Consider the following 22,328-nt stretch of genomic DNA (forward strand, 5'->3'; position numbering starts at 1 on the left):
GACAAATTCTGACGTTTCAAACATTGGAAAGAATAGCAATTAAACCGAGAGAATTTGTTAAATAACAAAATTAAGGAAGTGTCTTACAAAATACTCCGTAAGCATGTTTTGGAAAGCTGAATATTGTGAATCTGTGGATTCTGTGGTCAAGAAAAAGAAACCATTTTGCATCTTTTTTTTTTTCTCATTGTATTTACTCAAGATAATTTTTGGAAAGATATGGAATTATATATTAACAGAAAAATGGAATGTGGGATAGAAATATGTATATTCGATGTGCTGCAAAATATTATACATTTGTTTATTTTATTAGGAAATTTTCATATTCATAAGAAAAAGTGGGACCAAACTTTTCCCATTTTATTAATGACTTCAAATTGTATGTAAATCTCTTGGAAGAAACGAAAAACAATCAAACAAAAAAAAAAAAAAGCACTAAAAACATGTAATGCTCTGAAAGCATTGGAATTTATGTAATTTTTTTTATTTTAATCTTTAATTTTTTTTTTTTCTGGAAGTAAGTGTACATTTGACATGAGTATGTAATACCTCTTGTTCTTTTGGCATTTAATAAAATAAAAAAATTAAATAAAAAATTGGAAAGAAGGTGAAGAAGGTAAAGAAGGTGAAGAGGAAGAAAATGTATGATATATAATATATTATATATAATAGATATATATATTATATCAGAATGAATAAAGTTATGAAAAGTGGGTTTTCTCGGATGATGCAACACAATTAGACCGCCACTTTTGGAGGTCTCACTTTGCCACTGACGTCATCACGGCGCGACCAATACGATTTCCGACGTCCAGCCTTTATGGGCGTGTACCCTAGATAGGATGACGGTGGAACGCACCACGCCATCGCCAGCATCACATGCTCCAGCTCCGCGCTCAGGCTTTGAAAGCTAACCGGCATCCGAGGCAGGAACGATGTGGTGAGCTCGGTGGAAGAAAGAGAGAGAGAGAAAGAGAGAAAACGCGTGTGTTAGAGAAGAGGAACAAGGAAGAGCATCATCATCATGGTGGCGGGTGAGATGATCCAAGAACCAGTGAGGCATGGAGACACACCTGCTCAGTATGACAGCGTTGCGGACGGCGATGTCAAATTGAGCATAAGCGAAGCCCCGGAACACGAGACGGAACCTTCATCCTGTCCTCCAAACGAGAAAGAGGCCATGCTTCCCGGGGAGAACCAGCCTCCTCATCCTTCTCCAGCTCTCCAGATTCGCTTGTCCCGCAGGCGCTTCGTGGTGCTCCTCATCTTTAGCTTATACTCGCTGGTCAACGCGTTCCAGTGGATCCAGTACAGCATCATCACCAACGTGTTCACGCACTTTTACGGCGTCTCCAATCCCATGATCGACTGGCTCTCGATCGTCTACATGGCGGCGTACATCCCGCTCATCTTCCCCGCCACCTGGCTGCTGGACCGCCGCGGGCTGCGCGTCACTGCGCTCATCGGCGCCGGCCTCAACTGTGCGGGCGCGTGGGCGAAGTGCGCGAGCGCCGCGCCCGGCCTGTTCTGGGTTACCTTCGCCGCGCAGGTCGTGTGCTCCGTGGCCCAGGTGTTCATCCTCGGCCTGCCCTCACGCATCGCCTCGGTGTGGTTCGGCCCAAAAGAGGTGTCCACTGCCTGTGCCGCAGCCGTGCTGGGAAACCAGGTAGTGTGACGTCAGAATGGCTTGCTTTTTTTTTTTCTTTTTTTTTTTTTTTTTATTAAACCTGGTCACGTGATTTTCATTCATTAAGTTTTTATATATATTAACCCTTTCACCACTGATCGAGGTTCTCCTCAAGATCTTTTGGACTATTCAAATCTCTATTCAAATGAGAACAACACATTTTGATTTGTAGATCACGTTTGACGAGATCTCCTCGGGGTGGAGACGAGATCTCCTCGGGGTGGAGACACTGGGCGGAGACGAGATCTCTTCTCAGGGCGGAGACGAGATCTCTTCTCAGGGCGGAGACGAGATCTCTTCTCAGGGCGGAGACGAGATCTCTTCTCAGGGCGGAGGCGAGATCTCTTCTCAGGGCGGAGGCGAGATCTCTTCTCAGGGCGGAGGCGAGATCTCTTCTCAGGGCGGAGGCGAGATCTCTTCTCAGGGCGGAGGCGAGATCTCTTCTCAGGGCGGAGGCGAGATCTCTTCTCAGGGCGGAGGCGAGATCTCTTCTCAGGGCGGAGGCGAGATCTCTTCTCAGGGCGGAGGCGAGATCTCTTCTCAGGGCGGAGGCGAGATCTCTTCTCAGGGCGGAGGCGAGATCTCTTCTCAGGGCACTCCTCAGGGTGACAGCGAATGTTCCGAACATTCGTTCTAGCAGGACGAATATTCTGAAATGTAGCTTTTTTTTAAATCTCCTGAACCCATTAAGTTGAAGTAAATCAGTAGTAGTCGTGTATGAATTAATATCGAGGTCCCGTGTTGGGGTCTGATGTGGTTACGAATCCAATTTTCTTACTATAGAGTCTGTAAAAAAAAGTTTGGAAACACCTGGTGTTTCATGGTTTGTGAAAGACACATGCATGTTCCTTTTGTTTTCTATGCAACCAACCGTGTCTCTTGTAAAAACCTGCCAAAGGTGTTGGAAATCCGATTCATCCCGAGCTGAAAAGCATCTCAGAACACATTAAACTGCTAAAAGGACACACCAGATTCCACAACTGGCCAGATTTTGAGCAAGAAAATTGTCTAGCAACCTGTTGCTAACCAACAACTATTCAGTTTCTGTGGTGTTGAGAACATGATATCACAATACAAGAACCTGAAAACAAATGAATACGAGAAGTGAACAAAACTCACTTCCTGTCAGAAGTTGGTGTCGAATTCATTATTTGTTTTGTACTCGAATATTAGCATTTTTACCAGCATCAGGCTGGGAATTGTTTTGTTTTGTTTTTGTCTGAGAAATGTGCTAAATTGGTGTGTTTTGGTCCATGTTTTGGCAATTAAGTAACGTCCACGGAGATCCGCTCGGTTTGTTGTTTCAACATCGACTTGCTTTGAAAAATCCTGAGGTAAATCTTGCACTCTTGATTGTCACGCTAATCAATAAACCACTCGATTCTCTCTTTCCATCACTCAGCTGGGTGTAGCCATTGGGTTTCTGCTCCCACCTGTCTTGGTCCCCAACACACCTGAAGATAAAGACCTGATGGGCCACAATATAAGTATAATGTTCTATGGGACGGCGGCCATCTCGACCCTACTCTTCATTTTAACGGTCATCTGTAAGTTTTTTTTTTTTACATTGTTCGCTTTTGATACTGAAATAGCTTCGTTTAGAAAAGTGAGGACCACCAAGTTGCTATGACCCCTTAGTGAAGCCCTCAATAGCTCTGTTATGTCAATGACATAATTGTAAATGGTTTCCAGGATAAGGACGTCTGCCAAATGCCATAAATTTGAACGAAGAGCAAAGTAACACTAAAGAATTATAAACCCATACAAGGGTCAGCCTGAATACTGGATTGTGATTGGCTGGAAGTTCAGGTGTGGGCGTTTGTCAGAGCATTGAACCCTATTGGCTGTCAGTTGCAGTATAAATAATGCATATATGCTGCTTGTAGATACCTGGAACCATAATAACATCCAGTTTCATCCAGAGTCAGCTATTGTAGACATTTCCATTGACTTTACTGAGCTTCTGTGGAGGATTTCTGCATGTGGTGGAGACGAACCAGAGAAGGAAATGAGCAATATAATGAGAAAAGGCACCTCTTACTCTTAGTAATTGATTACTAGTTTTTCATGAATGAATAAACAGATGAGGTGTTTTATGACTTATTTGATAAATTTTTTTTATTCTCTTCCAGTCATTCAGGACAGACCCTCTTCACCGCCAAGTCAAGCTCAGGCGGTGTTGCCCACAGGCCTCGCGGAAGATTATTCCTATAAGCGATCCATCATCAATCTATTCAAGAGCAAGCCCTTCCTCCTGCTCCTGCTGAGTTACGGTGAGACGCGTGCGTTCGGTTCGGTATCGGACTAAACCCGGTTTCAAATCACTAATTGGTTTTCGGAACGATGTTTCATATTTCAGGAATCATGACGGGATCGTTTTATTCGGTGTCCACGCTCCTTAACCAGATGATCATCACTTACTATGAGGTGAGTTCTTTTTCTTTTTCTCTTCGTTCATTATTCCCTTCTGTAAATTTTTTTTTTCCTTTCTTCTTCTTTCTTTTCCCTCCCCCCTTTTCTTTTCTTCCTTTTTCCATTTCCTATTTTTTCTTTTCTTTTCTCTACTTCCCGTCTGTTCCTTTTAACTGTTTCTTTTCCCTTTTCTTTCCTTTCCGTTTCCTTTCATTTTTGCACTTCTTGTTTTTTTTATTTTCTTCGTTTTTTGTCCTTCCCTTCCCGTTACTTTTTTCCTTTCCTCCTTTTCCGTGTCCCCTTTTTCTTATTATTTCCTTTCTCTATTTCCCTTCTGTTCCCCTTTCCTTTCCTTTTCCATCCTCTCCTTTCTCCTATTCTTTCTATTGTGTTCCCCCCCCCCCTTCTCTTCTTCCTTTTTCCATTTCCTCTTTTTTTCTTTTCCTTCCCTTCTCTATGTCCTTTTAACTGTTCTTTTCCCTTTTCTTTCCTTTTCATTTCCTTTCATTTTTGCTCCTCATTTTCCATATACTTTTTTTCTTCTTCTTTTTGCCTTCCCTTCTGTTACTTTTTTTTCTTTTCTCCTTTTTCCATGTCCCCTTTTTCTTTCCTTTCTCTGCTTCCCTTTTGTTACTTTTTCTTTTCCTTTTCTCCTTTTCCATTCTCTACTTTTTCCCTTTTTTTTTCAATTCCCCCCTTAATTTCTTTCTTTTTTTTCCCTTTCCTTTCTCTACTTCCCTTCTGCTCTTTTTTTTCTTTCCTTTCCATTCTCTCCTTCTCCTCTGTAAATTTGCTATTTTTTCCTTTTTCCCCCTCCCCCTTTCTTTTCTTCCTTTTCCCATGTCCTCTTTTTTCCTTTCCTTTCATGTTTCCCTTTTTTTTGTTCTTTTTTCTTTGCATTGCCTTCTTTTTCCATCTTTTTTTTTTATTGCTTTCTTATCTCTCAGGCTTCCTTTTAATAAAAAATACAGGGAAAATCCATACATACATGTAGAACTCGACAACTGCTGCTCTGTTGCAGGGAGAGGAGTTGAACGCGGGCAGGATCGGCCTCACCCTGGTTGTAGCCGGAATGGTCGGCTCCATCCTGTGTGGTCTGTGGCTGGATTATACCAAAACCTACAAGTACGTGGGTGACACACAAGCAGATTTCTTACAGGTTCAGGAAAAAACGATTTTTTTTTATTTTAAAGGAGGTTCAGAGGTTACTTCCTGGTTTTCTTACTCAATAAGTTTAACACACACACACACACACACACTCAGAGTTTGTCAATGTGCCCAAATTACATCAACTTGACCTTTAAATTGTTTGCTGATTATGGAGCTGTCACTTCCAACATTATTAGATGATAAGTGAAGAATGTTTGTTCACTCCATCGTGTTCGTTTATACGGTTGAACCACACACTCGCCGACACGAGATGGTGTTTGTTTGAGCAGACTGTCAGCTGATCTACACTGTAAACCAAATGTTTGTGGACACCTGACCATACGAATGCTATGTGCTTCTCAACCTCCCATTCCGCATTTAGTCTCCATTTGCTCTTATAATAAGCTCCACTTCTCCAGGAAGATGTTCCACTACATTTTGTGGACATTTGAAATCTCATTCAGCCACAAGAGTTTTTAGTAAAGTCAGGTCCTCATGTAGGTGAGGAAGCGAGGAGGCCTAGGTTGCGTTCCGATTCATCCCCATGGTGTCTAATAGGGTTTGAGCTCTGTAGAAGGCCACTCTAGATCTTCTACACACATCCAACCCATGGAAAGCATATCTTCATGGAGCTGGATTTGTGCACTTTGTGCCGGTTTGGGCCTTGTAGTTGAAGCGCAGAGAAAAAATTTAATGCTACAGCATCCAAAGACGTGCGATATAATTGAAACAACAAGTGGGAAGTGGAAGCTCAGTGAGCAAAGTCCTGGGTTACTGATCAGAAGGTCAGGGGTTCAAGCCCTCTGATTACAGCTTTCTAACATATCTGGGAAATGCTCATAAAGAATTTCACTGTACTGGAATGTAGAGGTTGACTGATCTGTCGGTTTTGCTGATTAATCTGCACAAGTAGTTGATTCCTGGATATGCGGATAGTTTTTCCGGGTAGCGTTATACAGTACGAGAGCGGCCTCTAGTGGTGAATCACTAAAACCACGTGCTGTCTTTTTGTTTCAGCTCAAATGCATGTCTTTTTATTTTCTGTAATATTTATTAATGTAATTAATATATTCATATTTTTCTTTTAGCACTTTCCATTATTTAGTAAATGATAATTGTTTTTGTAATTAAGTGCACTACTATTTCTTTCTTTTTTTATCCAGAATCCATTTTAAAAACGGTTTAATCGGTTGATAAAATTGTTTTTTTAAAATAATTTTTTTCTCTCCGCTCACACAGGATGACCACACTGATCGTGTACATCCTGTCCTTTATCGGCATGCTGGTCTTCACCTTCACGCTGAACCTGGGCCATCTGCTAATCATCTTCTTCACTGGAGGAGCCCTGGGGTACGTCTGGATAACATTTATTTCCATGAGAAAGTGCGTCTGTGCTGCTACTTTACTAAAAGGATGAAAGGAAGGAAGGAAGGAAGAAAGGAAGGAAGGAAGGATAAAGCATAGAAAGAGGGACAAAAATGAAAGAAAAGAGAACAGAAGGATGAAAGAATGAAATGAGTACAGAAAGCTGAAAGTGTAAGAAAGACGAGTGTAAGAGAAAAAAGGACAGCAGGATGAAAGAAAGAAGGATGAAAAGAGAAAGGAACGAGGGATGGGAAAGAAAAAATAAAAAAGAATGTAGGACAGAAGGATAAAAGGAGAACAGAAAGATGAAAGAAAAAAGGACAGATGGAGGAAAGAATAAAGGACAGAAAGATAAAAGAATAAAGGACAGAAGGATGAAGGAAAGCTCTGGTAGGTCAGTAGGAAATGTCTACAGTAGCTGTCGGACTTCACCTGAACTTCCAGCCAATCACAGTCCAGCATTCAGCCTGACTCTGGGATACTACAGATGTTTGGTCTCTGTGAGGTCATGAGTTGAGTCTTTCATTTAAATAGAATTCTTTTTTACCCAACGCTGTTTTGTTTGTAGGTTTTTTATGACCGGATATCTTCCCATCGGGTTCGAATTCGCCGTGGAAATCACCTACCCGGAGTCTGAAGGCACTTCCTCAGGTCTTCTGAACGCATTCGCACAGGTATAACCATCTCGAACTCGCGCACAAGAGCCACATCTGCACGAGCGATGATACATCTGCATGAGTGTAGCTCATGAATTAACCTGTGTGTGTGTGTGTGTGTGTGTGTGTGTGTGTGTGTGTGTGTGTTTGTTTTTCCATCTTTTATCGAATGCAGTTGTTTGGAATCATTTTCACGTTGATTCAAGGGAAACTCACCACCGATTACAACCCGTTGATCGGAAACGTCTTCCTGTGCGCCTGGATCTTCATCGGAATCATTTTAACAGGTTTCTCATTTCATCATTTATATACATGTTTATATATATGAGAATCCACAGCGACACGATTTCACTACACGCCTCGTCACGTCTCCAGTCCTGCTGCTCCGAATCACACACGGAGATAAAGTAGTGCCGTCAGATTACACTTATTGCCAGGAGAAAGTGCGCCTGTGCTACGTCTCTTTTATTTTTGTCTCCACATTTATCGTGCGCCATTTATCAAAATCTCCATAAAGAAGGAAGGAAGGAAGGAAGGGGGGGGGAGGGGGAGAGAGAGAGAGAGAAGGATGAAAGGAAGGAAGGGAGAAAGAAAAAGGCAGGAAAAAAAGAAAGAAAGAAAGAAAGAAGAGGGAGGGAAGGAAGGAAGGAAAGGGAGGGAGGGAGGGGGAGAGAGAGAAAGAAAGAAAGAGAGAAAGAAAGAAAGAAAGAAAGAAAGAAAGAAAGAAAGGAGGGAGGGAGAAAAGGGACAGCAGGATGAAAGGAGGGACAGAGGGATGAAAGGAAGGGAGGGAGGGAGGGCAGGATGAAAGAAAGAAAGAAGGGAGGGCAGGATGAAAGAAGGGACAGAAAGATGAAAGGAAGGAAGAAAGAAAAAGGACAACAGGAAGGAAGGAAGTATAAAAGGACAGCAGGATGAAATGAAAGAAGTAAAGAAGGATGAGAAAGGACTGGAGGGTGATAGGAAGGAGGGAAGGATGAAAGGACAGCAGGATGAAGGGAAGAAATGGAAGGAAGAAAAAAAGGACAGCAGGATGAAAGAAAGGATGAAAGTACAGCAGGATGAAATGACTGGAGGGTGAAAGGAAGGACAGGAGGATGAAAGAAAGGATGAAAGTACAGCAGGATAAAATGACTGGAGGGTGAAAGGAAGAAAGAAAGAAAGAAAAAAAGGAAGGAAGTATAAAAGGACAGCAGGATGAAATGAAAGAAGTAAAGAAGGATGAGAAAGGACTGGAGGGTGATAGGAAGGAGGGAAGGATGAAAGGACAGCAGGATGAAGGGAAGAAATGGAAGGAAGAAAAAAGGACAGCAGGATGAAAGAAAGGATGAAAGTACAGCAGGATGAAATGACTGGAGGGTGAAAGGAAGGACAGGAGGAAGAAAGGAAGAAAGAAAGAAAGAAAGAAAGAAAGAAAGAAAGAAAAAAGGACCAAATGATGAAGAAAAAGAAAAAAGGACAGAAAAAATAAATAACGAAGGACAAAAGGATGAAAAAGAAGGCTATATACTTTTTACCACACAGTAAAATTCTTTCTTGGCGAGTCAGGTGTTAAGGGCCTTGCTCAGGGGCCCAACGAGTGGCAACTTGGCCAAACTGGGGCTTGAATCCCAGACTGAGCTATGAAATGTCTCTCTGACTCTGGATGGAACTGGAACTGGATGTTGTTATGGTTTTAGGTGTTTATAAGCAGCACATTTATTTAAATTCACCTGACTGCAAACTACCTCTGAGAAACACCCACCTGAACTTCCAGCCAATTAGAATCCAGCATTCAGACTGACTCTGGTAGAAGGAGGAAATTCTGCTGTGTGTTAAACTTTTTAATCATTTTTGTTTTCAGCGTTGATCAAATCGGAGCTGAAGAGGCACAATGTCAACATGGGCACCAGCAAATGCCAGGCGGTACGTACACGTGTCTTCTCTTTATCTTTTCTTTCGCAAAAAACAAAAACAAAAGACAGATTAATAATAATAAAAAAAATACCGGAAGGGTAAAAGAAAGAAAAAGAAAGTCAGAAGGATGAAAGAAATTAAAATAAGGAACGAATGACAATGATGACTGAAACAAAGAAATAAAAATTAAAAAAGAAAGGACCTAAAGATGAAAGAAAGTAGGACAGAGGGGTGAAGGAAAAAAAAAGAAAGAAAGAAGGATAAAAAATAAAAGGAGAGAAAGACGATAACAAGTAGGACGGAAGGGCGAAAGAAATACAAAGAATGACAGAATGATGAAAGGAACAGAAAGAAAGATGAAAAAGAAGATAGTAGAAAGTAGGACAAAAGGGTGAAAAAAAGAAAAAAAGGACAGAAAAATTAAAAAGTAAGAAGGGTAAAAAAGAAATAAGGATGAAAAGGAAAGAACAGAAGGGTGAAAAAGAAAAAAGAAAAGAATGACAGAATAATGAAAAGATCAAAGAAAGATGGAAAAAGAAAGGCAAAATGATGAAAGAAAGAAAAAGACAGAAAAAATGACAGAATGGTGAAAGGAACAAACAAAGAATGAAAGATGAAAAAGAAAGAAGGATAAAAAAAAAAGAATGATGAAAGAAAGAATGCTGAAAGGAAAAAAAAAAAGAAACAGATGTTATTATGGTTCCAGGTGTTTATATTCGTTTAGATTCAACTGACTGCAAACTACCTGTAAAAAAAAAAAAAACACCCACCTGAACTTCCAGCCAATCAGAATCCAGTATTCAGACTGACCTTTAATTGTGCAGTTGAGGTTTTTAGTGGAGACCAAAAAGAAATAGTTTCTCAGGTGCCCACAAACTTGATCATATTTTTTGTTCCTCAACCCTTTTTTCTTCTCCCAGGTTCCTACCGAATGTCCGTCGGAGAAGGACGCGTCCAACGGCGTAAAGCTGGACCTCTCACGTGAGACCACGCTGTAAAGACCACCCAAGACCTGAGACTGTGCTGCAATTTCCACCTCCAAAAACAATCAACATCTCCACCACCTCCATCATCGTCAACCTCGTCGTGGTCTCGATCCACGCTGAGCTTACGTGATCTCGCCGTACTGTTGTTGAAGCGTCTTATAAAGCTTCATAAGACGTGACGATAGTTAATTAACTGTTTAATGTCTGTTTCAGTGTTTATACTGGGTTTTTATCCAGAACTGGGCGTGGCTTAATCCAGAAAAAAGATTTAATTTATTTATGTATGTATATATTTTTATTATTTTTTTGGACCAGTCGAAAAAAGAAAAAAAAAAGCACGAACAGCCATTTTTTTTATTCATAAATTATACTAATTTTTTTTGTTGTTTTTTTTATATATATAATTTTTATTTATTTATTTATTTAAAGGATTTATTTTTTTTTTCCCAGGGATAAAAACCTAGTTGTGAATTTAGTTCTGTGGAAATTTCTGGAGATTTCTTTTGAAGCCGTCCTTTTGAAGTTTTCTTTGATGCCACATTCTGGGATGATGTTCCACTAGATTTTTTGAAGATTTCTGATCTTTCATTCAGCGTTTGTATCAAATATGGAATCGCACTTCAAAAATAAACGATAGACATTAATGATTCAAGGGCGATTCCATATTTAATACAAAATAAGTTAATGAAAAGGGGAAAAAAGAATGGCAAGTTATTTTAATGCACAAATTCTGCACCTTTTATTCAGGTATTTCAGTCCGTCTGATTGGTTGATTGATCGGTTGGTTTGTTAGTTGATTGGTTGATCGGTTAGTTGTAGTTAATTGCACTTGCTAATTCCATGTTATTGCACTTCACCAACATTCTGTAATGTTTACTTCTCTTTTCTCCTTCCTGATGCGTTCTCTCTCTTCTTTTAGTTCATTTTTCCTTCTTTGCTCTGTATTAATCTCCATGCATCTGTAGGCTGAACTCGCACCATTAAGCACAAATTAAGCTCCACCCACAATGTTGCACAAAACGCCTTCGAAACATCGGCACCTTTGTGTTCCCGACGAGCACACGAGCACACTGAGGAATGAAAAAATCATTTTGCACAAAATGTATAAAGACGAAAAGCCCTCAATTTCTTTTTATAATATATATAATTTGGCACAAGCCCTTATTCAAACCCAACAGAGGTTCTGGGATTCAAACTCATGACCTTCTTATCTGAATCAAACGTTTTAACCCCCGAGCTGCCACTTCAAAACCCTTGGGCCAAATTTCATATTCGAATCATTTCCGGCACATTTTTCACGAAGGTGAAAAACAACGTCGGCTTTTGGGCTCATTTTCTAGATATATTTCCTGAAAAATCTGTAAAAAAATAAAAGTGTCAGGTTTTTTTTTTTTTTTATATATATATATTTATATTTTTGGAGATTCTTTTACCTCAGAAGTGTTTACCATTAAAAAAAAAAAAGGACTGTCTCCTGTTTCCTGCGAGATCTACGGTCAGGATCGTCACCACGTCTTGTTATCGCTTGTTGTTCAATAGATTTCCTTCGTTGATGGAGCTGTTTGAACCGAAAGCCTTCTGGAAAAAAAATCTGCACACGAAATCTGTCGGAAGCAGTAACGAGGACTCGAACTATCCGACCTCTGAGAGGTTTTTCTATAATCGACGTTTACTTTTGCTCGCAGTGACTGGAATGTGCTTTAAAAAAGGGATTCTGGGGGAATTTGTGTGTGTGTTTGTGTGTGTTGGGGGTCGTCATAAATAAATGTTCTAACTGCTTTTTTTTTCACTGTAGTTTCATTCTGTATTCTTTTATAATTAAAGAAAAGGATCATGTTACCCTTTGGCTCTGTGATCATTCCTACACATCACACACTGTGGACAAAAGTGCTGCTTTTTTTAAACATCTCATTCCACATTTAGTTTCCATTTCCTCTTACAAGAACCTCCACTCTTCTAGATGTTCCACTAGTTTTTGTTGAGATTTGGTAGGTGAGGAGGCCTGGGGAGATGTTCCAATTCATCCCAAAAGTGTTCAGTAGGGTTCATGCCACTCAAGATCTTCCTCAATCCATGGAAAGCAGATCTTCATGGAGTTGGCTTTTGTGATGTTTAAACAGGTTTGTATAGTTCAAGTGAAGGAACAATGGTGTAGTGTGTGAAAGAAAGCAAGAAAGAAAGAAGGAAGGGACAGAAGGATGAAAGGCAGGGAGAGAGAAAGAAAGAAAGAAAGAAAGAAAGAAAGAAAGAAAGAAAAAAGCGACAGCAGGATGGAAGGAAGAAAGAAAGAAAGAAAGAAAGAAAGAAAGAAAGAAAGAAAGAAAGAAAGAAAGAAAGGACAGAAGGATGAAACGAAGGAAGAAAGAAAGAAAGAAAGAAAGAAAGAAAGAAAGAAAGAAAGAAAGAAAGAAAGAAGGGACAGCAGGATGAAAGAATGAAAAAAAGAAAGAAAGGACTGCAGTGTGTTTTTGTGTGTGGAGAAATGGTGTGTATTCTTGTGTGTGTGTCTGTGTGTGTGTGTGTGTGTGTGTGTGTGTGGATACTGTATACACTCCCAGCTTGTTGTGAACCCATTGGCCTTCCACACAGCGCGCTTGGTTTTCCGCGTGCCGCGTCAGTTGGAGACTCTTTGAAGATGAGGGGATGAAGGTGATGACGATGGTGGTGCTGATGGTGATGCAGTTCGAGCGGAGGAGAGAAGATGAAGATGAAGAAGCTCTGCAGGAAGCTGGCTGTAGCTGCAGCGGCGCTCTTCTGGGTCGCGGCTCTGCTCTACGTGCTTCTCCTGAAAATCCCTGAACATCACACCGAGAGACAGAGAGAGGAGGTGGAGGTGAGTGCAAGGGGAAGAGAGAAAAAAGTACCCTGAGAGGATGGAAGCGACCACACACACACACACACACACACACACACACACACACGCGGCACATATTACGAGGCTGCAGGATAAAGGATTTAGCTTTATTCTGATGTTGCTCTTCATTGTCCATCAACTCCATCATTTCATCATGGAGGAGAAACATCATGCAATTAACTGCATCCTATTGTGCACTGAAATGCATAACCTAATTATTATTATTATTATTATTATTATCATCATCATTATTGTTGTTGTTATTATATAATAATAATACTAATAATAATAATAATAATAATAATAATAATAATAATAATAATAATTTACACGTTTCTAATAATTGATCTCTATTTTTTTTGTTTGTTTGTTTGCGTGTTTATTTATAGCATTTTTAGGTCTATTTTATTTATTTATTTTATTTTATTTATTTATTTTTGGATTTTTCTTCTCCTCAACCTTTATAATGCAGTTTTTAAGAAATATATATTTATTTATTTTTACATTTTTTTGAGACAGCAGAACACTGACCTGCACTGCACTGCACTGACCATGCTTTTTCGTTATTTTCTTCCCATCCAAAAATAAATTAATAAATAAATAAGTAAGGCGAGAGAGAGAGAGAGAGAGAGAGAGAGAGAGAGAGAGAGAGAGAGAGAGAGAGAGAGAAAGAGGGATGGAGCATATGATTAGACATATGACATGAGGGTGTTATTGTGGCATAAGTCAGGTTTATTATGTAAATGAGGCTCATTTGCATTACAAAGGGCGAATAAGAAGCTTCATACTGAAAGTTATTAAACCCAGCCATTAGGGGGGCACAAGCCAGTGTACTCTTAGTGCCGGTCCCAAGCCCGGGTAAATGGGGAGGGTTGCGTTAGGAAGGGCATCCAGCGTAAAACATGTGCCAAATCAAATATGTGGATCACAAATGAGAATTTCATAGCGGATCGGTCGAGGCCCGGGTTAACAATGACCGCCACAGGTATCGTTAGCCGACAGGGTACCGGTGGAAATTGGGCTACTGTTGGCCGAAGGAGGAGAAGGAGAGGAGGAAGACGTCTACAGAGACGGCAGGAAAAGGAGCAGTGTAGGAGAGTAGAGGTTCGGGTTGGTACTTTAAATGTTGGTACTATGACGGGTAAAGGGAGAGAGATAGCTGATATGATGGAGAGGAGAAAGGTAGATGTGTTGTGTGTTCAGGAGACCAAGTGGAAAGGGAGTAAGGCCAGGAACATTGGAGGTGGGTTTAAACTGTTTTATCATGGTGTGGATGGAAAGAGAAATGGTGTAGGGGTGATTCTGAAGGAAGAGTACAGTAAGAGTGTAGTGGAGGTGAAGAGAGTTTCTGATAGGGTGATGATCGTGAAGGTGGAGGTTGAAGGGATGATGATAAATGTCATCAGTGCCTATGCTCCACAAGTTGGCTGTGAGATGGAGGAGAAGGAAAGATTCTGGAGTGAATTAGATGAAGTGGTAGATGGTGTACCTAGGAAAGAACGATTGGTGATTGGGGCAGACTTTAATGGGCATGTAGGTGAAGGGAACAGAGGTGATGAGGAGGTGATGGGTAGGTATGGTTTCAAGGAGAGGAATGTGGAAGGGCAGATGGTGGTAGATTTTGCTAAAAGGATGGAAATGGCAGTGGTGAACACGTATTTTAAGAAGAAGGAGGATCGTAGGGTGACGTATAAGAGTGGAGGAAGGTGCACACAGGTGGATTATGTTCTGTGTAGAAGATGCAACCTGAAGGAGATTGGAGACTGTAAGGTGTTGGCGGGGGACAGTGTAGCTAGACAGCATCGGATGGTGGTCTGTAGGATGGTTTTGGAGGCGAAGAAGAAGAGGAGGAAAGTAAGGATTGAAAGAAGAATAAGATGGTGGAAACTGAAGGAGGAAGAGTGTAGTGTGAGGTTCAGGGAAGAGGTCAGACAGGGGCTTGGTGGTGGTGAAGAGGTGCTGGATGATTGGGCAACTACTGCAGGAGCGATGAGGGAGGCAGCTAGAAAAGTACTTGGTGTGACATCTGGAAATAGAAAGCAAGACAAGGAGACGTGGTGGTGGAATGAGGAAGTGCAGGAGAGCATTAGGGGAAAGAGGTTGGCAAAACAGAAGTGGGATCGACAGAGTGATGAGAAAAGTAGGCAGGAGTACAAGGAGATGCGGCAGCAGGTAAAAAGGGATGTGGCGAAAGCCAAGGAAAAGGCATATGAGGAGCTGTATAAGAGGTTGGACACTAAGGAAGGAGAAAAGGATTTGTACCGATTGGCCAAGCAGAGGGACCGAGCTGGGAAGGATGTACTGCAAGTTAGAGCAATAAAGGATGGAGAGGGAAATGTGTTGACTAATGAGGAGAGTGTGTTGAGAAGATGGAGGGAGTATTTTGAGCAGCTGATGAATGAGGAAAATCAGAGAGAGAGAAGGTTGGAGGATGTGGAGTTGGTGAAGCAGGATGTAGATAGGATTAGTAAGGAGGAAGTGAGAGCAGCGATTAAGAGGATGAAGAATGGAAAGTCGGTTGGACCAGATGACATACCAGTAGAAGCGTGGAGATGTTTAGGAGAGATGGCAGTGGAGTTTTTAACCAGATTGTTTAACAGGATTCTGGAAGGGGAGAGAATGCCTGAGGAATGGAGAAGGAGTGTGCTGGTACCGATCTTTAAACATAAGGGAGATGTGCAGACCTGCAGTAACTACAGGGGAATTAAGTTGATCAGTCACACCATGAAGTTATGGGAAAGAGTAGTGGAAGCCAGGCTGAGAGAAGAGGTGACCATCTGTGAGCAACAGTATGGTTTCATGCCGAGGAAGAGCACCACAGATGCCTTATTTGCTTTGAGGATGTTGATGGAGAAGTATAGAGAAGGACAGAAGGAGCTGCATTGTGTATTTGTGGATTTAGAGAAAGCGTACGACAGGGTGCCGAGAGAGGAGTTGTGGTATTGTATGAGGAAGTCAGGTGTGTCAGAGAAGTATGTGAGGGTGGTGCAGGACATGTATGAGGACAGTGTGACGGCAGTGAAGTGTGCAGTAGGTACGACAGACTGGTTCAGGGTGAAGGTTGGACTGCATCAAGGATCGGCCCTGAGCCCTTTCCTGTTTGCAGTGGTGATGGACAGGTTGACGGACGAGGTCAGACAGGAGTCTCCCTGGACTATGATGTTTGTAGATGATATTGTGATTTGTGGTGAGAGTAGAGAGCAGGTTGAGAAGAGCCTGGAGAGGTGGAGGTATGCGCTTGAGAGAAGGGGAATGAAAGTCAGTAGGAGTAAGACAGAGTACATGTGTGTGAATGAGAGGGAGGGCAGTGGAGTGATGCGGTTGCAGAGAGAAGAGGTGGAGAAGGAATGAGAGAGTCCGCTTTCCATTCTATACTATACTAGTGTTCTATACTATACTATACTATACTATACTATACTATACTATACTATACTATACTAGTGTTCTATACGATACTATACTATACTATACTATACTAGTGTTCTATACTATACTATACTATACTATACAATACTATACTATACTATACTAGTGTTCTATACTATACTATACTATACTAGTGTTCTATACTATACTATACTATACTATACTATACTATACTATACTATACTATACTATACTAGTGTTCTATACTATACTATACTATACTATACTATACTATACTATACTATACTAGTGTTCTATACTATACTATACTATACTATACTATACTAGTGTTCTATACTATACTATACTATACTATACTATACTATACTATACTATACTAGTGTTCTATACTATACTATACTATACTATACTATACTAGTGTTCTATACTATACTATACTATACTATACTATACTAGTGTTCTATACTATACTATACTAGTGTTCTATACTATACTATACTATACTATACTATACTAGTGTTCTATACTATACTATACAAGTGTTCTATACTATACTATACTATACTATACTATACTATACTATACTATACTATGCTAGTGTTCTATACTATACTATACTATACTATACTATACTATACTATACTATACTATACTAGTGTTCTATACTATACTATACTATACTATACTATACTATACTATACTATACTATACTATGCTAGTGTTCTATACTATACTATACTATACTATACTAGTGTTCTATACTATACTATACTATACTATACTATACTATACTATACTAGTGTTTTATACTATACTATACGAAACTACACTATACTATATTATACTATACTAGTGTACTTTACTATACTATACTATACTATACTATACTATACTATACTATACTAGTGTTCTATACTATACTATACTATACTATACTAGTGTTCTATACTATACTATACTATACTATATTATATTAGTGTTCTATACTATACTATACTATACTATACTATACTATACTAGTGTTCTATACTATACTATACTATACTATACTATACTATACTATACTATACTATACTAGTGTTCTATACTATACTATACTATACTATACTATACTATACTATACTAGTGTTCTATACTATACTATACTATACTATACTATACTATACTATACTATACTATACTAGTGTTCTATACTGTACTATACTATACTATACTATACTATACTAGTGTTCTATACTATACTATACTATACTATACTATACTATACTATACTATACTAGTGTTCTATACTATACTATACTATACTATACTATACTATACTATACTATACTGTACTATACTATACTAGTGTTCTATACTATACTATACTATACTATACTATACTATACTATACTATACTATACTAGTGTTCTATACTATACTATACTATACTATACTAGTGTTCTATACTATACTATACTATACTATACTATACTATACTATACTATACTATACTATACTGTACTATACTATACTAGTGTTCTATACTATACTATACTATACTATACTATACTATACTAGTGTTCTATACTATACTATACTATACTATACTATACTATACTATACTATACTATACTATACTATACTCAGTTCATAAGCAGCTCATTTCACCTGACTGACTTCAAACGTTCCACATCTTTGCTTCAAAAAAACTCCTCTTGGCCTGCTTTCTCCGTTCTCTCATCACTCACACTCATCAGCTGTGAGATCGTGATCAACTCCTTTCCTTCTCCAATTATTCTGCTACAAGTGGCTCTTAGTTTCATCTGTCTACTATTATAAACCCCTGTATTTCCCCTATGTATTCCTGACCCTCATCAAGGATGTTCTTCACCTCCCCACATTTTGTGAGGAGCTTTTTTTTTCTGTCTAAGAATTCTTTCTAAGGATGGCTCTCTTTCCCCTGTCGTTCCACTGACAGCGCTTTTAGGCTTCTCACACTCCTTGGACAGATTCCTAATGAGGATGCCAAATCCACTCTTTTTGTACTTCTTAATTGTTCAGCTAGACACATAATTTCACTAAATGGGCTTCACTGCCATTATGGAATTTAATATCATTCAGATAACTGAAATCTGGGCTGGAAAATTATCATACAATGAATTATTCATAAATTTTCACTCCCAGACCTGACATTTTTAATATATATGTATTAATATATATATATATATATATATATATATATATATATATATATATATATATATATATATATATATATATATATAAAACACATTTTCTATGTACATTACTGTATATTGTGTTCCGTTATCTGAATCCGTCTATGATGTGTGTATTGTAATGAAAATGTCAGCGTTATTTCTCGCTCTGTTGACTCCAAAGGCTTTTTACGCCAATTTCCCGCAGGCTCAACTGAAAGCCTGGTGCTTGGCAAGCTTTTTTTTTTCTTCTTGAGAAAGAAATAGAGCAAAGGAAACCTACAATTACCCGTCTTTATTACTGTAAGATGATGATGTTGCATTTTCAAACCCGATAAAACGTCTTTATCAGCATGAGGAGGAAAAAAAGTGCAATCGTGTGGACAATTTGCATTACATTATACATCTGTGGTGCCTTTCGGAGAGTATAAAATCTACATGGAATGTCAGAATTGCTGGATATTTGTGATCTGTTATAATCTATTGTAAAGCTTTTCTTGTGCACCTCATTCCACCTTTTTGCTTTTATAATAAAACTCTTTTGGAAAGATGTTTCCACTAGATTCTGGTCTGGAGTGCCGTTCCAATTCCGATCCAATAGGGTATAAGCTTCATATGAGGCTACTCAAGATCTTTCACCATATACAAACCATGTAAAGCAGATCTTTACATGGTTGTCATGCTGGAACAGGTTTGGGTCTGAAGTGTTTGGAGAAGAACCACATATGGCTGTCTGTTCTGGTCCTAATAGATGTTATGATTGAAGACAGTTGACGCCCTATTGTTTAGCGACGATCGTTTGCTTTTTTTGTTCCAGATCTCGAATACGGAATGGGACGATCTCCTGGATGAGTTCGAAGAGAAGAACTATCTCAACTCGTACAAGTGGAAGCCAGGCCAAGATCCCTACAGTCTGTATGCCTTCAATCAGAGAGAAAGCGAAAGGATTCCCAGCAACAGAGCACTTAAAGACACCCGCAATCACAGGTAGGCTGAGTGGTTACGGTTCCGTTTCACTGCTCCAAATCAACCTGGGAGAATTGAGGAGAAATGTTGATGCCTGGGGTACTTATAGTACTTACCATATCATTGTCATTGTGTGAGTTTTGTGAAAGGTATCAGCATGATGGCGATTGGGGAGATCAAGATGGTTCAATCTTCCCAACCATCCAGTGGATATTCACTTGATTGTGTGTCCACCATGCAGAGACTTCCCACTAAGTCAATGATGTAGTAATTAGGACCCCATGCGTCAATGTTGCACCCTTGTTTTCAAAGAACGGCTGTAGAACTAGAGGTACATCCTGGCCTCCAAAACCTCTGAGATGATCACCTCTCCATGGTGCACCAAGTTGTTGTAACGGCTATATAAGCTAGCTTGGTTGGGTACTTTTAGCTGTCATTTGCCTGCATTGGGTCATTTGACGAGGTGATTATCGAGGCTTCTGATGGAGATGATGTATCTGGGCGGTGGAGTTGTGGCTCCAGTGAAAGGAGACATGTTGGATGTGTGTTCACTAGGCTTCCTGCTTTAGTAATGACATTCATTCTAACTGTGTCTTATATTGAATTCCTGTATAATATCTACACCCGTGGAGACATAAGTGTTGGATTGATTCATGTAGGACACCAATGAAGTGGCGTCTCGGTACCGCCCGACCTCACAAGGTTCTACAGAAGTCCGTTTGCAGAGCATTCCTGAGCGTGTTCAGTATGCACGAAAGCAGACGGCAGCTATCGGTCCGTAAACGAGTTATTCGTCTGTCTCAGGGTTGACACACAGGGTGCTCCCCCTCTAAGCAGAGATTATCCGGCTGGATGACAGGTTATTACCACGGCTTGCTGCCTGGCTTCAGGCCCAGTCATGCTGTGATGTACCTAAGCGGTAACATATAATATGTTTTCTATGCATGTTAATATGTTAGAACATAAAAACAACAATGTTATGCTGATAGCTGAGAATATACACTGTATTCCCAAAAGTATTCGGACACCTGGCAGCATTACAAGGCTGCAGCTCCATGAAGATCTGGGTTGGATGTGTTTGGAAAATCTTGAGTGGCCTCCTATAGAGCTCAAACCATATTAAACATCTTTGAGGTCAATTGGAACGCCATCCCAGGCCTCCTAAATTCCTCCCTTCCTTAGTGTAAGTGATAATCTATGATTTACCTACAATTTCCTTTTCGCATTTTATATATATATATATATATATATATATATATATATATATATATATATATATATATATATATATATATATATATACCTTATAGAACATCTGGAATCCTGCTGCTCCAAAACGCACCCGGAGATAAAGTAGTGCCATCAGATTACATTTATTTCCACGAGAAAGTCTGCGGCTCTGCTAATACTAAAGTTGTTGGAGTCATCTCCTGGTGCTGTTTCTCGTTCTAGTTTTTTAATTTTTCAGTTCGTCTCCAAATTCATCTTTATGAAATGTTCCACCACATGCAGAAATCCTCCATGGAGCTCAGGAAGGAAGTTAGAAATGTCTACAGTAGCTGTCGGGCTCTGGATGGAACTGGAACTGGATGGTATTATGGTGTTTATAAGCAGCACATTTGTTGAGATTTAACTGACCATAAAGTTCCTCTGAAAAAAAAACACCTGAATTTCCAGCCAATCACAATCCAGTATCTAGACTAGGATTGCAAAGGGGAGGGAAATTTACGGAAAATTTCCGGTAAACTTTTTAGGGAAAATTTTTTTGTTCTTAAATTGATTTGACATTTTTGAAATTTTCCAAGTTGGAAATTTACCAGGAATTTATAGGAATTTATGGGAATTTATGGAAATTAATTAAAATTTGGGGGAAATTTATATAAACTGTATCATAATCAATCTATATAAATTATATTAATATAAACAATTTGTTTGGTCATAAGCTGACATGCATACAAATACAGATTTAAAAAAAAAATGGCATTTTGACTTAATTGTTAGTATAATTTTCTTGCGCAATATCTTACAGCACAAAGATGTTTTAAACATCAAAGTGTCATTTTTTATTTAATTTACGTGAATATTCGCCAAGATGGACAATTTTTGAGGTGCGGAATTCATGAAATGATCTGTGTTATGTTATGGAGGAATGCATATTTTATAAATTCCCAGTTTATTCACATTCTTTCCCATATATTCCTATTGAAAGTTTCCAGTTCCTGGAATTTTGCCGCCGTAATCTCGATCGGAGACTACAATCTTGGGAGCTACAAGCCAGGGGGTGGGTAAGATTCTGACTGCAATGCAGTTCAGTGTGATTCTAAAAAAAGACAAAGAGAAACAGAAGGAAAACAAGCTGAATGTGCTGCAGTTCATAGGAAGAAAAAACGAACCATGGAACCACTTAAACATGGAACATCCTGCAGAGAGCAAGAAGGAGGCCAGAAGTAAATTCAGGAAATATTCACGCCGGTTGTACCGGTTGTGTGTTCATGTGCAGCTTCAGTCAGATTGATGGTTTGAAATGTTCTTCATGGCTCTGACACACTACAGTGTATATGTGATGCTTCAGGGGTCTGTGGTATGATTTCTGTCCTACAACATTAAAAATCAGAAAACCGACAAAAGGTTTAGAGACTGACCTTCTTTCTTTCTTTCTTTCTTTCTTTCTTTCTTTCTTTCTTTCTTTCTTTCTTTCTTACTTTCTTACTTTCTTTTTGTTTCTCTATCTATCTATCTATCTATCTATCTATCTATCTATCTATCTATCTA

General features: G+C 39.4%; 2 protein-coding genes across 2 annotated transcripts in view; both read left to right on the forward strand.

Annotated features, from left to right (window-relative positions):
- The first annotated feature begins 721 nt into the window (after window positions 1-721).
- On the forward strand, window positions 722-11,990 carry flvcr1 (FLVCR choline and heme transporter 1). Its single transcript, XM_083534900.1, has 10 exons — window positions 722-1,666; window positions 3,090-3,234; window positions 3,820-3,960; window positions 4,047-4,114; window positions 5,121-5,224; window positions 6,488-6,598; window positions 7,182-7,287; window positions 7,445-7,556; window positions 9,113-9,174; window positions 10,086-11,990. Exons 1-10 carry the CDS (start codon window positions 1,025-1,027, stop codon window positions 10,161-10,163), a joined length of 1,569 nt encoding a protein of 522 aa, XP_083391026.1. The 5' UTR covers window positions 722-1,024; the 3' UTR covers window positions 10,164-11,990.
- A 742-nt stretch (window positions 11,991-12,732) lies between these two features.
- Window positions 12,733-22,328, forward strand: part of galnt14 (UDP-N-acetyl-alpha-D-galactosamine:polypeptide N-acetylgalactosaminyltransferase 14 (GalNAc-T14)) — an 18,546-nt gene continuing 8,950 nt past the window's right edge. The window contains exons 1-2 of the mRNA XM_083535627.1: window positions 12,733-12,984; window positions 19,408-19,577. Of these exons, the coding sequence (XP_083391753.1) occupies window positions 12,853-12,984; window positions 19,408-19,577 (302 nt within the window). The 5' untranslated portion in view covers window positions 12,733-12,852. The remainder of the gene's footprint in view (window positions 12,985-19,407; window positions 19,578-22,328) is intronic.

The sequence above is a fragment of the Silurus aristotelis genome (assembly GCF_946808225.1).
Source record: "Silurus aristotelis genome assembly, chromosome: 29".
Lineage (NCBI taxonomy): Eukaryota > Metazoa > Chordata > Actinopteri > Siluriformes > Siluridae > Silurus > Silurus aristotelis.

What these genes read in the sequence shown, in the direction of transcription:
- flvcr1 (XM_083534900.1), top strand. Translation starts at nt 1,025, where the DNA reads ATGGTGGCGGGTGAGATGATCCAAGAACCAGTGAGGCATGGAGACACA. An exon ending in CCTGCTCCTGCTGAGTTACG is followed by an intron (nt 3,961 to 4,046) that starts GTGAGACGCGTG and finishes TTCATATTTCAG; the next exon opens with GAATCATGACGGGATCGTTT. An exon ending in CATCGGAATCATTTTAACAG is followed by an intron (nt 7,557 to 9,112) that starts GTTTCTCATTTC and finishes TTTTGTTTTCAG; the next exon opens with CGTTGATCAAATCGGAGCTG.